The 15,600-nt window shown below is 33.6% G+C and overlaps 1 protein-coding gene and 1 pseudogene across 1 annotated transcript; both read right to left on the bottom strand.

Annotated features, from left to right (window-relative positions):
* Window positions 1-2,939: 2,939 nt before the first annotated feature.
* Window positions 2,940-5,169, bottom strand: LOC148252807 (pentatricopeptide repeat-containing protein At3g26782, mitochondrial pseudogene; annotated as a pseudogene).
* Window positions 5,170-5,884: 715 nt separating this feature from the next.
* LOC110810629 (P-loop containing nucleoside triphosphate hydrolases superfamily protein) lies at window positions 5,885-13,686 on the bottom strand. The gene is made up of 23 exons (XM_022036851.2): window positions 13,460-13,686; window positions 13,178-13,307; window positions 12,258-12,416; window positions 11,785-12,134; window positions 11,571-11,709; window positions 11,355-11,452; window positions 11,112-11,268; window positions 10,473-10,542; window positions 10,273-10,349; window positions 10,033-10,086; window positions 9,861-9,941; window positions 9,675-9,786; window positions 9,514-9,600; window positions 9,255-9,430; window positions 8,975-9,136; window positions 8,736-8,843; window positions 8,391-8,549; window positions 8,228-8,311; window positions 7,948-8,153; window positions 7,755-7,856; window positions 7,382-7,491; window positions 6,965-7,116; window positions 5,885-6,375 (listed from the first exon to the last, which is right to left on the bottom strand). The coding sequence occupies exons 1-23, from the start codon at window positions 13,516-13,518 to the stop codon at window positions 6,178-6,180; spliced, it is 3,030 nt and encodes a 1,009-aa protein (XP_021892543.1). The 5' UTR covers window positions 13,519-13,686; the 3' UTR covers window positions 5,885-6,177.
* Window positions 13,687-15,600: the final 1,914 nt, after the last annotated feature.

The raw sequence follows: 15,600 nt of genomic DNA, 5'->3' as shown, positions 1-15,600 counted from the left end.
TTGAATTGACAAGATTAAGTGTGAAAGAGATAATCATTCGATAAATTATTAAACTTGGAGTAATATACTTTTATACATTCCTATGTGGGTTCGAGTAGAATATATATGTTTTATCGTGTGTTCGTTCTTTTTTTTTTTTAAATATAATATTATCCGTTACGTTATTATTAACATATATTAAAAAAATACATATTAATTTTATCTTAAGAAAACAAATAAAGTGAAAATGACATATCACTGTTAAGTGGTAAGACAGAATGATGAAACTCAATTTATTTTCTGAGTTAAACTAACATATTCAAGTGGTGGCAGAGGGAGGCATGAATGTGGGGTTTATTCTCTTTTGCCGAGTGGCCAATATATTTTATGCATATGGAAACAATTAAAGGGGTAGGTGGCACTAAACTATTTCTAATTTAACCTAAGTTTTTAGCTTTTTTTTTTTTTTTTTTTCAAAATCAATATATATATATATATAGATGTGTTATATAACCTTATCGTATATTCTTTGTTACCCATCACACTATTGTCTATGTACATACATATATACATATATATATATATATAAGACATCACACTATTGTTGGCTTTTTTAACTTTTGTGTGTCTTCTTAAATAATTTGCTATATATAATCTTTTGGGTAAGTGGGTGATTTGCCATTCAACTTACTTCACGTTAAAGGGCTTGTTTGCTCACCCTCATAAAGAAAATAAAGGGCTTCTATGGTATAATGTTGTAGATCATGTTAAAAAATATATATATTGCTTTTGTGAGGGGTTAGGTTTTCTTTTTTTTTTTTCTGTTAATTGTTAAAAGAGTGTTTTTTGGTCCATGTGATCCCACCAATCACCTAGTGTCACTACTCATCGTCTACTATAAGAACATTATATATATATATATATACATAGATACAAATGTATATATATATATATAAGAGGATGATCTAGAATTCTAAACTGTATAAAAAATGCAACATGTTCTTCTTTAAGTCAGAAAGAATTCTCTTATTTAAAACGTGAGTTCACCTGCAACAAAAATTCAGATCAAACAATCTTTCTCCATCTTCACAAAAAATGAAGGTTGGAGATTTGATTAGTTGCTAATACAAAATTGAAGTGTAAAAATTCTATTTCATATGATATAAAGACAACTTTTTTATAACCAAAACAACTATTTATATCTTCTCAATTTCTTGACTACACAAACATACAAGTTTATGAACTAATAATCTGTGAAGATTAAGTTGGAGCCATGTTGAATTAACAATGTGACCCAATATTTTCTTCATAAATAAATATATATATATATATATATATGAACAGACAGCTAAAATTTTACTTTCAAGTACAGATCATGTTAGTTCATTAAATATATTTTAATATTTTCTGTTGTCTGAAAAAGAAAAAAGAAAAGAATTCAAGAGCAAAGCATCAACTCCATATATATTAATATCTATAACAGAGCAAGAAGCTACCTCATCAACAAAATTTATCATCACTAGTAAACATATCATCATATATATTAGTAAGTTACAATATCTCCAATCAAGTATAATTATTCTATAATTAAAATAAAGTGAAAAAATCGTTATTATTTAACATCTATGTCATTTTTTTAATCCTATCCTGATCAAGATTTTAAGACAAATCAAAATTCTTTTTATGACAAATTAACACAGTCTGGAAACCAGGGATTTTTGTTTTATTGTGTGAAGAGAATAATTAGTTTAGGCAATGGTCTACTTTTGGTCAGAATGAATATAAAATAAAATGTGTAAGACATGGTATAAATTAAGTAAAAGAGGATAATCATTGAAAAAACGAAAGAGATAAGTAAAACTGCTTTCTCATTTTCAGCCAAACAAAGGAATGAATGAATGATTAAGAATATATGCAATATAATACATGTATTATTGCTATACGGTAAGACAATCCACAGACAGGACATTATCAAGGAGAATAAGTATATAATTTTATATTAGGATACCATATTTCATACTATTGGATACCTAAAGTTAAAGCTATATATATAACCTATTATACAGGGTAAAAGAATGATGAATGGAGTAATCCATAAACAGTGAGAATATTGAAGCATCTAAAAAGATGCATGTCTCTTTAAGATGAAAGTGAATGACAACTAGAGAACAGTTCACAGGGCTACAAAGCTTCTACTCACCAAAATCCCAATTCCATCCCCATACATCCACAGGCCTGAACCCTACAATATATTTATACGGATGGTGACTTCAAATTTATAAGAAAGAAAAGAGTTGCTATGAATCAATTATTCATTTATTTACAGTGATTCTGATTTTTTTTCACCTAATTCAAAGACATGGAATTGTGAAGCTACCATGATCCAAAGCACCATAGTATTCCCCAGTAGATAAGGGCTAAAAATGTATCAATTTCGTTGAAATTCATATATTTCAATAATTAGATGACACTTCCATATTAATTACAATACAGTTATTTTTTTTAAGAAAAATATACACAGAACACACAATTTAACTCGAATTTACAATTTAAAGAAAAGAGTAAAAGTACTAATCATTCAACTAAAGAATGATTGGTAGAACTAGAATTTGAAAAAAAAAAAAAGAAAATCACTGTCAACATATAGTAAACTCCAAGTCCTTCCAGCATCAATAGAGAATTCAAATAGAGACATGTCCTACACTGGAATCTCTTAACTCTGACACATATAGGTACTCTGTTTTTGCTCAGAAAGTTGATTAGTGAAAGTGGCTCTAAACTTTCAAGTTGCATTTTCCTTGATCTATTCTTCAGGACTTTTTTTTATTTTTTATGAGGAATTAAAGAAGAAAAGCATGAACAACCAGCGTAGTTACTCCTTATGATCAAATTATTGAGATAAAGAATATTAAGTTTGAACTATAGTTCTTGTTCATAAGGCGCTTATACGAAACGCTATGTATAAAGCATAGTTGCTCTTTTGAATTGTGAGTAATCCAATCAACTTGTTAAACAAATTCTATTTAGAGTGGCAAAGCGTTACCTAAAATCTTAAACAAAAGTCTATGTATTACTCTCTCAGTTGTCAATCATAGAACCTACTTGAATTAGTGACACCACTCTATGCAAGTTTAAAATACTCTCTGCTATGCCACTAAAATGTGGAGGCAGTAACCCTAGAAATTCACGATTAACGGAACTTTATCGACCGTGCAATAGAATACTAACCTTATCAAAGCTGCATATATACAATCGGATCACCAATAGTCCCCACATGAACAAACTCCTTCATTGAAGTGATGAAAACGATTTGCATCGCGAACAACGATCAATCTCTCCGTGACTGCGGATGTAAACTTGCAAAATGTATGACAGTCACTACATACCCTGAGATTTTTTGTAATCCTGATAGTAGCTCCCTCAGGTGTGGCAATCAAACCAAATGCAATTGCCAACTTTTCACTATGTGTTGACAACATTCCAAGCTTAACCTCCTCATCAACATCATGTAACACACAATTTATATCAGGGACATAACCAGCCAACTCCAATTTCTTAATCAAATTGTTCAGCATCCCATGAATCTCCTTTGACCAAGGATGACTCATGTCACCAACACTAAACTGATGAATTTTGTTCTCCACTTCAATCCAAGTATACCCAGGAAGTTTCTTTAACTTTCTTTGAGTCATCAAATCTCTGATTTCTGCCATATCCTTCCACCTACCTGCATTTGCATAAATATTTGAAAGCAAGACATAGTGCCCAGGATTCTCCGACTGCAGTTCAAGAAGGGACTTTGCTGCCTTCTCTGCAAGCTCCATGTTTTTATGAATTCTACATGCTCCAAGCAATGCACCCCAAAGCCCGGCGTCTTTGTCAATTCTCATATCTTCAATCAACTTCTCAGCCTCAACTAGTCTGCCAGCTCGGCCCAAGAGATCAACCATACAAGTATAATGTTTCACATCAGGTTTTATAGCATAATCACTCCGCATTGAATTGAAAAGCTCGAGACCTTCTTCAACCAAACCAGTATGACTACAAGCATATAACAAAGACACAAAGGTGATCTTGTTAGGCAATATGCCACTACTCAACATCATAGGGAACAGATCAAGAGCCTTTCTTCCTTGCCCGTGATAGCCATAGGCAGCAATCATTGCACTCCAAGAAATCACATTTTTCTCTTGCATCCTATCAAAGATCTCTCTTGCTGATTTAAGATTCCCACACTTGGAGTACATATCAATTATCGCAGTCCCCAAGATCACGTCAAGAGAAAAGTTCATCATACTTATATAATCATGAACAATGGCAGCCTTGTGCGTAGCTCCCAGTTTTGCACAGGCATAAACAACAGTAACCATAGCAATCTTGTCCGGGATAATCCCTTCCCTCCTCATCTGATCAAACAAGTCCAAAGATGCACTAGCATTCCCACACTCAGCATAGGCACCTATCATCACAGTCCAAGTCACAAGATCCTTCTTAGGCATTTCATCGAACAGTACATGAGCAGCCTCAGTGGCCTTACATTTTGCATACATATCCACAAGAGATGCACATATATAATGATCGAAGATCAACCCAAACTTCAAAACAACGCCATGAATCAAGCTACCCACCACCATATCCATCCTATCTCTACAAGCCCTTATCACTATAGGCAAAGTATAGTTATCAGGAGTCAACCCCCGACAAATGAGCTCCCTAAAAGTTCCAAAGCAATTCATAAAATCACCAATTTTAGCAAACCCACCAACCATTACACTCCAAGAAACCGAGTCTCTCACAGTCATTCCATCAAACAACTCGTAGGCATCATTTATGGCCTTATAATGCACATACATATACATAACCTTGTTTGCAACAATTAAATTACTGAGCGCACCATTAACAACCGCTCGCGCATGAACTTGTCGTACTTGAAAGATGTTTCTGCACCGGAGTAGTGCAGAAATATAAGATTTGGGGTGTAAAGAGAGAGAAGATTGAGAATCTGAAGTTTTTTGCATCTGGGAAATAGGAATTAAGGTGGTTTGCTCATTGAACTGGGGTTGAGATAAAGAATCTGCAGCGACAGCAGTAGCTGTTGAAGTTGATAGGAAGCGTAATGTTCCATTGTAGGTGACAAGGGAAGCTTGGTGTTCGAGGTTCTTGAACATTGAAACATTAATATAATGTTTTGAGGCTGCTTTATAACGCAAAAAAAAAAAAAAAAAAGTTTGAATTGTTGTTAATTTTTATTAATACAATTTTTTTATTTCTGAAATATTATAAAAGTAAACTAAAAAAATAATAATAATCTCTTTTTGTATTTTTTTTATTTTCTTTTCTTGACAAAGTATAAATCTGAATAAATATTAAAAAAAAAATAGAATTACTTTAAATGATGCCAGAAACTTAAATATTATATAAATTATGTGGTATAAAATCAATAATATTTTTAAATGAGTGAGTTAATTTGATTTACTAGGTTCATATTTTAAAATAAAATACAATAATAACTTCATATTTATTTTAAACAAATTAAATAATTTTATTTTAAAAATTAAACAATAAAAAATTAATATTAATATTTATATTGACAATATAAAGTAAATTAAAATATAACAAACTCAAATAAATTTAATTATTAGAATAATTTTGCAAGAAAAATATGTAATATTATTTTACTCACAATAACAATTATTTATTTGTTGTCATACAAAACTTTATTATTTCAAATACTTGTGGCTAATTCTATAACATAATTAATTAAAAAATATATCACATATCATATTTTATACTAATATTACTCTTTACAATAAGTTTGTCAAATATTATTATGTCTTACATTTTTAAAACTATTTTTTACTGAAATTCATATTCATAACAGCTTACAAAATCAGTACCAGGCAAGTTCAAGAAAATCTAAATCATTGGTATAGGTCTCAATACAGAGTATGTTTCAAATAATGATTGTGAACGTTTGCCCCAATTTACATTCTTCAGTTTAAAGCTACACATTTCAAAATCCCAAGAAGGGATTATTCATATTACTGAGAAGAAAACACCACCCCCTCCCTGACAACATTCTTCATCTTCTCCTATCCCTGTGACCATTTTGAACTGCAAATAATAACAGTATTACACTAATTATACAGATACAATACCTCAATTGTTCAGTGGATTAAACAAGACAAGGCTGGTAGTTTAATTGATTTGGGCGAGTGGTGAGCGTGGTGTTAGAGAAGGTTTTAGCTCCTTTGAATCAAATGATTCGTATGAATTGTTTTCGCGAAATTCTTCGAGAAGATCTTCCATTGGCATGGCTCGGAGTGACTCGATAGTACTCTTACTCGGTACCTCAGGTTCACTTCTTATGGGTGTTGTGCCACTTGGTTCATAGTCCTGCAAAGCAGATTAAGTTAAAAGATGAAATATATTAGCAAATAAATAAATGACGCACCAAATGATGGTAGCTTTTGTTTTCCTGGGAACCAAGATTCCTGCGGTGACCTAGTTGACATGGGTTGTTGTAATTTCATTTGAAATTTCTTAATAAACTCATTTATTATCATTTTTCAATAAATTTTTAAATAAATACTATAAAAATTCTGAATTTATTTCCAACATAGATTAGTAGATTTCTGAAGAATGGAGACTCCACGAAATGCAAACATGACTGAGATATGAGAATTAAAGCTCTCCACATATGTAAATTGCCTAACTCAACCTTACGGGCGTACACATGGAATTCTAATGCCTATCAATTTCCTATGCCCAACCATCACAATACTACCAACCCCGCCAACTAACCATGTATAAACAATAGACTATAACACGTTCCATACTGTCAAGAATCTTCAATAAGCGATCTTGATTTGACATGCAAACCACAGTTTCTCCTAAATTAGAATGGCAGTAACCCAGAAATATGATTTACTTGTACTAAAATTATAATAGTTTTGATTAGTAATAACAAGATAAATTAGCATACCATAAATCTCTGTTGGAATGTTTCCTGTGCCTTCTCCTTAATGGATGCAGCTTGGCATGAATGGTCCTCTTGGAAAGCCTCCATTGTTTTGCCGTGAGCTTTAACCGTATCAATGACTTCATGTATAGATCCTCTTTCCTGTTCGGACATGCCTACAGTAGGTTCCCGAAAGAATAAAATAAAATGCACATTTAAACCTTATAAACCTCAATAGTAATAAAACAATTGAAAGCCAACTTAAAAAAGCACATATTTCTGAATAATTGGTGTTGCAGTTGCCTTAAAATTTATCTATATTACCCTGCAGCTCAAGGTACTTTGATTTGTCTACTAGAAGCATATAAAGACTTGTGAATCAGGAAAAAAAAGACCCTTAACAATACAAGGAATTGCAAGCTAGATTTACATAGAACTCACCATCTATGCGATGAATAATATTTTCGCTATTCTTTGTTACATCATGCTCCACTGCAAGTCTTGCAGCATCAATTTCAGCATTGTGCTGTTGATTAGCATCGGAAGCATTTCTACAAGCAAGGTTAAAGAAAAGATTTACTGACTAAGTTAAAATCCAAAATAAATCATGATTATAACGTTCTCATCTTTTCTTGTATCTTTAATTCCGTCTTTTTAGAGATGTCTACGAACACACGTACTAGGACACTAAAATGCCAGACAGACAGGACAGTCCAACACTGAATTTCAAGCACTCATCGTTCAAAATTAACCATTTGGCAAAAGCACTTTCCGTCCACAAGAGGAAGACAACAAAACCATTCAAACCACTCACCTGATAGCTGATGTCACGGCCAAGACGTGCTTATTACCCATCTCAGTCACAGACTCGTTCGTTTTTTCACAGTGCTTGAGTGCCGATTCTGAAGTGCTCACACTGAAGCAAACACAATAAGGGAAGGGCTACTTATCGGAGGGGATAGAAGAAAAGAATTCATGCATACAAAGTGATAAAACTTAGGACTTACCACTTCTGCAGCAGTATCTCCATACGACAATGTTTGGCAGCAGAATAATCAGCACCATCTTTAGCATTATTCTCGACTTGCATAGAGAATGCCTCCCATTTCCTTTTTGCGTCTGTAGCAATACCGTTCATCATTGAAACATGCCCATCTAAAAATTTCTTGTTTACAACAGCCCTTTCTCTTAGATCAATAAGCCTTGCATCCACCTGTCAATAAAAATGTAGCGTCATCCTAAAATAGAACAGAAGTAGAAAGAAAAGATGACAGAGAGCAGACAAACCAGCTCATTTTGCCGACGAATATGATGGGAGACCAGATTAGTTACATCAGCAATAAGTTTCTCTGCGTCGGATTTTGATTGAGCCTGAAAAGGAAATGCATGAAAAAAATTGCCGACAAAACACCTGCACCATGCACACCTGAGCTTAGACAAGGACGCCAACCTCGTAAGACTTCTGAAAATCAGCAAGGCTCTGCATTTGAATTTCATTGGCTTGAGCTGCATGATTCTCCAGCTTCTTCGACTCCTCCAAAAGCTTGTGGAGATACCCGTTAGTATACTCAGACATGCACCTCGTTTGCTCAATGCTTGCGTGGAACCTCTGTTGCAAGAGCACGAAATAGAAATCATTAAGAAAATAAAAACCAAATGATAGAAAGCATTGATTTATATCTGAAAATAAAAGGTTGCTATTTGGTAAATAAGCTTTGAATATATTAATTATAAGCACGATAAGATGATACGTAAGACATCACAGCACGAACAAACAGAACATTGAAGCACACACCTGGCGCAGTTCCCTTGCAAAAAGAGACATTTCAACCTGATGAGATGAAAGAGAACCGTGAAGCTCATCAAATATTGATGCTGCCGCAGCATTCTCCGATGCCAGAAACTAAAATACATAAACTCATTCACGTCAGATTTTAAACGACAAACAATAAATGATTGTACTACAGCTAAAAGACATTATGTAGAGATTCAAGCTTCTGTCAAAAGTGAACCTAAATTAGAGCCGATACCTACTTCTTCAATAGATTGTGCATTTGAAGATGCCAAGGTTGAAATCTCCTCTAGACAAGCATCTGAGCTTGCCTTATGCAAGCGCACAACATTTTGCACTGCCTCAATGTGGGAAATATACAAAGCCCTTGAAGCTGTCACCTTTTTTTTTATATCCATAACCGCCTAGGGGAAAGATTCACAAAAGAAACCAAAACAAGGAGTTTGTCAAATATACTTATGATTTCATGCAAAACCATAAAGTGAGACATCAATATATCGGAGGCTGGAATTAATTGAAAACCTTATCATGGATACTTAAAAAGGAGGCACAGAGTTTTTCAACACATTGAAGGTGTTCTTCTTGCCGAGCAATAGATGAAGAAACAATGTTGCACAGATTACCAATTTGTTCAGTGAGCTCTACTTGGTAACTGTTAACAACCGATCTATTGTCAGCATTTAGTTTATCTTCTCTTCCTGCATGATACCGTCTCAAAAACTCAGAAATCAAGGAACTGTATGAAGAAGTAGCCACCCTTCGAAAAAGCTTAACTACATACCAATTTTTAGGAACAACGAAGCATTATCCTTAAGAGCTTTCTCAAGGTCAGACCGCAGAACACATGCTTGATTTGCCAGAGCATTTTCTATTATGAAGATTCAGAAACAGTGTTAAACCACAATAGCATCAAGATACCAAAAGAAAACGGAAGAAACATACCTGCTTTCCTCTGCTCAGATACGATAAAATCCCTCTCCTTGAGAGCATACTGACACTTCTTCAATTCTTCTTCAGTGTTGGCAAGCAATTTACCGGTTTGGTTTAAATTTTTCTGGTAGTTTCACTATATAACTTAAGAAACTATACACGGACCTAAAATAGAAATCACCAGTAAAGATGACTAACCTCAGTGGCGTCAAGTTTGCTGCTCAAGTCAGAGCATTCTCGAACTTGGGCAACATACTTATCTTGCAAATCCTCAAGTTGCTGTGTTTTTACATTACATGTAGAATAAGTAAGTTCATATTTCCATGAAAGATTAACAAATAATCTGTGAATAACTACTTCATTAACCAACCTTTTGATAGCTTTCTATCTGAACCCCCATTTGTTCAATCTGATCAGTCATGGCCTAAACACAAGGAAATTAATGCCATGAGCAAAATAGGTCCAAGAGCTACCATAACCACCACTCACTGAACGAAAATGCATAAGACAGTGGAGGCAGAGTTCATTCTACTTTGAAGCATCATTGGGATAAAGATATGACATACCAATTGTGAAAAGCTCATAGAGGAACAAAGCACAAAAACAATACCTTCCTTTCACTCTCCTCTTGATAGTATCGCTCCTTGGGGATATAGACACCATTTTTCTCACGTGCGGCATAAACCTCTGGAGAAGAAAAAAAAAAGAGATTGCTAAATAACTGTTAACTCAGGAACCTGAGATTGAATATAAATTGGAATCTCTTCGTAGAATTTTCTCAGCAGCCACAGCAATGTCTACATATCTCACCTGCCTTAAGTCGTTCAATCTCGCCATAAAGATCCTTTATGAGAGTTGATTTCATCATTTTTTGGTTAACCTGCAAGTAATTCACAACATAAGATGGACTCTCTAAAAAACGCATCTAAAAGCATTATCTATCGCCATCCAAGGGAAGCAACAAATGGCAAATGTAGATGAGAGTTGAAAAAGGCGATTCATGGAGCAAGAGATTACAAATCCAAATGGAAAATTTGAATCGGAAGGACATTTCAAAAAATAATACCAGAAAAAAAAACAATATACTTTCTTATAACAGCATTGTTAAAGGCAATTCTATGCTAATATTTACCAAGATGAATTTACTAAGGCAATAATACTTCTTCCACTGTTTTGTTTTAAAAAAGGTGAGAGCACAAAACCATGCAAGCAGTACTTCAGTTAACAAAGGTCACACTCCAGTTCAAATTTCAAAGATGCAATAAATAGGTTGGGTGAATTATACACAGTTTTATAAGCTGAAACTCTCGTAGTTTTCCAAACCAAACCTGGGATTTCACTGACTCTTACAACAACTAGGTCGACAAAAAATTATTCCAGCAGCTACTACTAATGGAGAGAACTTTAAATTAAACTACCTCAAATAACTTGTCCAGAATAATAACAAACCTCTGGCTTATTTTTAATGTGTTTAGCCCTGTGTGCATAATCAAGAGTACTCAAAGTCTCCTCCAAACAATGGACAGCTGGTGAAACTGTGGCTATAATACAAGTCTTGGTTCTTCCACCAAGGGAATCACGAAGCAACCTAGTAAGCTTGCTATCCCTAGATTCCAGTTTCATACAAAATTAGCTCTCCACAGCAAACAAAATATTGTTATCAGATAAGTAACCAAAAACGGCAGTTCAAACCTGTAGGGAATATGTCCAAGGTGCTCTACAAGTGCATTAATAACTCTTCCCAGAGTAAGTAAACTTTTGTTGATTTCACCGGCTTCTCTTGCACGACCCTATTTAAGTAACAACGTTTGTTCTGTAATTACTACCTAAAATTTTACTGAGCACTTTTTGTGAAGGAACAAATTAAAAATAAGAAGTTGAAGGAGGGAAGGAGAGATAGAGAGCAACCTCTCTAGCACCAGAACGAGATATATTCTCTGACCCTGCCAAATCAACCAAGTTCAGCTTTCCACATTTGATTAGCTCTTCACCTTCTGGTGTTGCCTCCTTGATATGTATAGTGATGGAGAAGAGAGAATGTGACCGACTGAAATGCAGCACAACTATTCAAGAAACAAACTAATTTAGCTTAAAAACAAAAACAAAACTGAATACCAGTTACCTTGATTGCTTATTCAATAAGGTTTCCGCTGTTCGGCGTTTTGCAGATCCTCTTTCAAGTAGAGTAAAAATCTCATTTGCACTGGTCACAATTTCCTCCTCCAGACCCCTTACAAGAACTCCACCTTTCCCATCCTCCATAAGAGGTAATTGCTTCTTTTGCTTCTCATCCAATGCAACTTTCGAAATTTCCTCTGGTGCAAGCAGATCAGTTATCTCTTCGTTATACAATTCCAAGAAAGTAACTTTGACACTGTACTCAGCATTTTGACTTTCAAGTGTATCAAAAATCTGCTTGACAGCTCTAGGTATTACACCCGCTTCCTGTGGCAATTCTCCATTGGGTCCACTCTGTTCAATTCCAACAGTACATAAAGGAACTATCAGCTAAAGATGAACAGAAAACGCATACAAGATCTGAAAAGAAAAGTGGAAAACACGAACGGGATCAACGATCAGATGCATACGCCATACCTTTGATCTTTTACATTCACCTTCCATTGTGTAGGTCTTTCCAGTACCAGTTTGACCATAAGCGAAAATAGTACAGTTAAAGCCTTCTAAAACCTCATTCACAATTGGAACCACCGCTTGTTCGTAGAGATCCTTTTGCTGGGCTGACGGGCCAAAAACCTATGTGCATCATGAACAAAAGGCTAAGATCTAACACAAGATAAAATATCAGAATCAAACATAAAATCCTTCATCACTTCAAGAAACTCGCTGCGTCTTAGCCCAGGATAGCAAATGCAGGGTTTCCTTTGAAAATAAAAACCACAGCTTCTAGACTATAGCCTGAGACATCCGGGATGGGAACACGTTAAAGGCAAACATTTAACATACAGTCTTACATAGCTAATTAATGAGCAAACTATTAAGTCTGACGCTTATAACACAAAAATTGGGAAAAGAATAAAAAACAAATCCCTTAATGAGCATAATGAAAAGAAAATGCTACTTCTGTTTTTAGAAGTTTTACTCGAGCACAGCTCCAGTAAACTTCAAAAACCAAGAAAAGAAGACAGACCAAAAAGGAAATAGAAACCCAATTGGGTAAAAAAAATGTTTCACACAAATTGAAACCTACTATGAGAAGCTCGAATAAAATTAAACAATTAGCTAAACTAAAAAAACTAGGACATACAATTGTTTGCAAACTCGGAGCAGCAACACTACCCAAGTCTAGCGGTAAACTCCCCCCTGGGCGGGAATGACATTAAAGCCCCATAACGTTGGAACTTCATAAGTTCACTATTCATCTTGTACATTACTTTCCAGAAAACGCTATTATCAACTTAAAACGAGCAAAACTTAATATTACCAAAGGCAATATGATAGGAAAACAATGAAATCAACCAGAAACTTAAAATAAATTTCAAAAGTTACACATTTACCTTATCAAATGTAAAAACCCTATCGATATGCTTCCCAGCAATGTTCTGCGATACCGCAACTTCTCGTTGGTACTCATTGCAGGTAACAACTTGTGGCGCATTGTTCCTCAACTCATCGTCGCTAAACGGCCTAATACACCACCCAAAAAGATTGTCTCATATCACACACAGAACCTAGAAATCACCATTCCATTCCCGCATTTCTAACCAAAACCCTAACCTCTAACAAGCATGTAGATACATATAGCCGACGAGAGAAAGGAAAAATAGATTAAGAAGTACCTGCAACGGAGAAGAACTTGAACGTTGACGCCTTTCTCTTTCTCGTGGCGACTAGACATTTTAGATCGGCGAAGAGAGGGAGAGTCGCACGAACCTATACTGCTACTCCTTACCGTTAGATCCACTTTTTGAAAATGGTCTCTCTCTCTTCTCTTTCTCTCACTCTCTCTCGTCGCCTACTGCAACTGGAATCGAAGGAAGAGCGGGTTTCAAATGTGATTTGAATTTTGGGAGCCGCTCGCGTGGTTGTATTTATCGAACGGCTCACTTTTCGTTGCAAGGATCGGACGGTGGACATGACTGCCGGATTCAAGTTTTATGCAATTCCCGTATTACCCCTAGTGAATTGCTCATATTACGGACCTATCCAGATCATGCTGATGGGCTTTACCAGTAACCCAGTTTGGTAAATGGGCTAATTAAGCAGCCCAATCAGAAGTCGGATCCAAAATTATATGGGAATGACATAATACTCACTCATCATTTGTTTGGCCCCCCACGTTATATTCTATTAATTACTCTTCAATTTAAAGGTTATAAGTTTGAATATTACTGAGAATATATATATATATATATATATATACTTTATTATACTTTATTATTTTGTGAACGTAATAAATAGTCATTGAGTCATAATACTTAATTCAATTCACCATAACAGAATGTAGTTCGTTGGTGTATTATTAAAGTTGTGATGAATAAGTTGGATTCAATCCGTCGGTGTATCATGACACAAGAAATTTATTGAAAAAATTATAGAATAATAAAAAAATAAAAAAAAAATTATTTAACGTAATTTATCTTTTTATTCTTTTAAAAAAAAATCTTATGTTCGAGGTGTTTAATTTCTTTTAATAATATTATTTAATTATTTAAATATGTTTGACATTATTAAAATATATCGCTTAACATTATAAATAATTAAAAGTAGTTTAAATCTAACATATTTAGTGATATTTCTTTTAGCTAGAGAAAAAATAAATAAATAACAAATCTAACAAAGTGATTAGTTATACAACTTTATAAACTGTCACAATAATCGAGATAAAATAACTGATTAAATTTTTCGGAACTATATAGAATAATAATAGTGCCTTTAGAAATGTGATAGCCCCAACGAATAAGATGGTCAATATAAATATTATCATTTATGTAAATATATGTGAGTTTTACATTTCAATCACGAGTCAATACATCTATAAACTTTGTATCATGACGAATAGTCGAGCCCCTACTTTGAAGCACACGAACAATAACAAGTTAGTTGACTTCTATGATAATATTTACGAAGACTTGGGTTCAAATAACCCTCAATTTCTCGAGAGCATCATAGGATTTCACAATAAATAGTAAATGTATTTCAAGTTGCAGATGAAACTAATAATCGAATTGTCCTGACTATGACAAACAACACCCTAGACAATCGCAGTGTCATGATCACCTGTATGTATTTACCTTAAACTACCTTTTTAATGCTATTTTGAAATTCTTTTTTCTTTTATATATCTCTCAACTCTGATTATCTAAAATTATTCATTTAATTTTTGTTAAACATCATTTCTATATTTAAATTTAATACATTTATATAGTTATTATATTGTGATAATCTATAATCAATAACTAATTTATGAAAAGCTAACTTAATTTTTGTAGACTAAACAAAGACTCTATGTTGAATAATATATTTTATAATTTTAATATTGTTCGTCATTATATACTTATTAACATAAACAATAAGTTACACGTCATGTATATTTTTGTTACGAAATATTATAAAATATTATCTAATATATTAATATAATAATATACTTTGTAAATTTATTTAAAATATTATTAAAATAGTTTTTTATAGTATTTTAACTAATGAGAGTTGTTATACATTTAGTGAAGTCAAATATATAAAATATTATAACTTTTAAAAATAAAATGTTTTCTATTTGTATGAGTAATAATTATTGTTATACTAAACTAATATAATTTATCAATAATTTTTTCTAATAATTAAGTAAAATACATAAGGGTGGTAAGCGCCAAAAAACGAGAGTTTGGAAATGCAACATCGATGGGACAATTATGGGTTCGAACCCCAAGGGTGGCTTTGGAGCAGTTATACGAGATTCTTATGGTCAAGTATTATCTGT

This window comes from Carica papaya, chromosome 8 (genome assembly GCF_054855325.1).
Source record: "Carica papaya isolate Zhongbai chromosome 8, ASM5485532v1, whole genome shotgun sequence".
NCBI classification, from domain to species: Eukaryota; Viridiplantae; Streptophyta; class Magnoliopsida; order Brassicales; family Caricaceae; genus Carica; species Carica papaya.
This window is presented reverse-complemented; position numbering and strand designations above follow the sequence as displayed.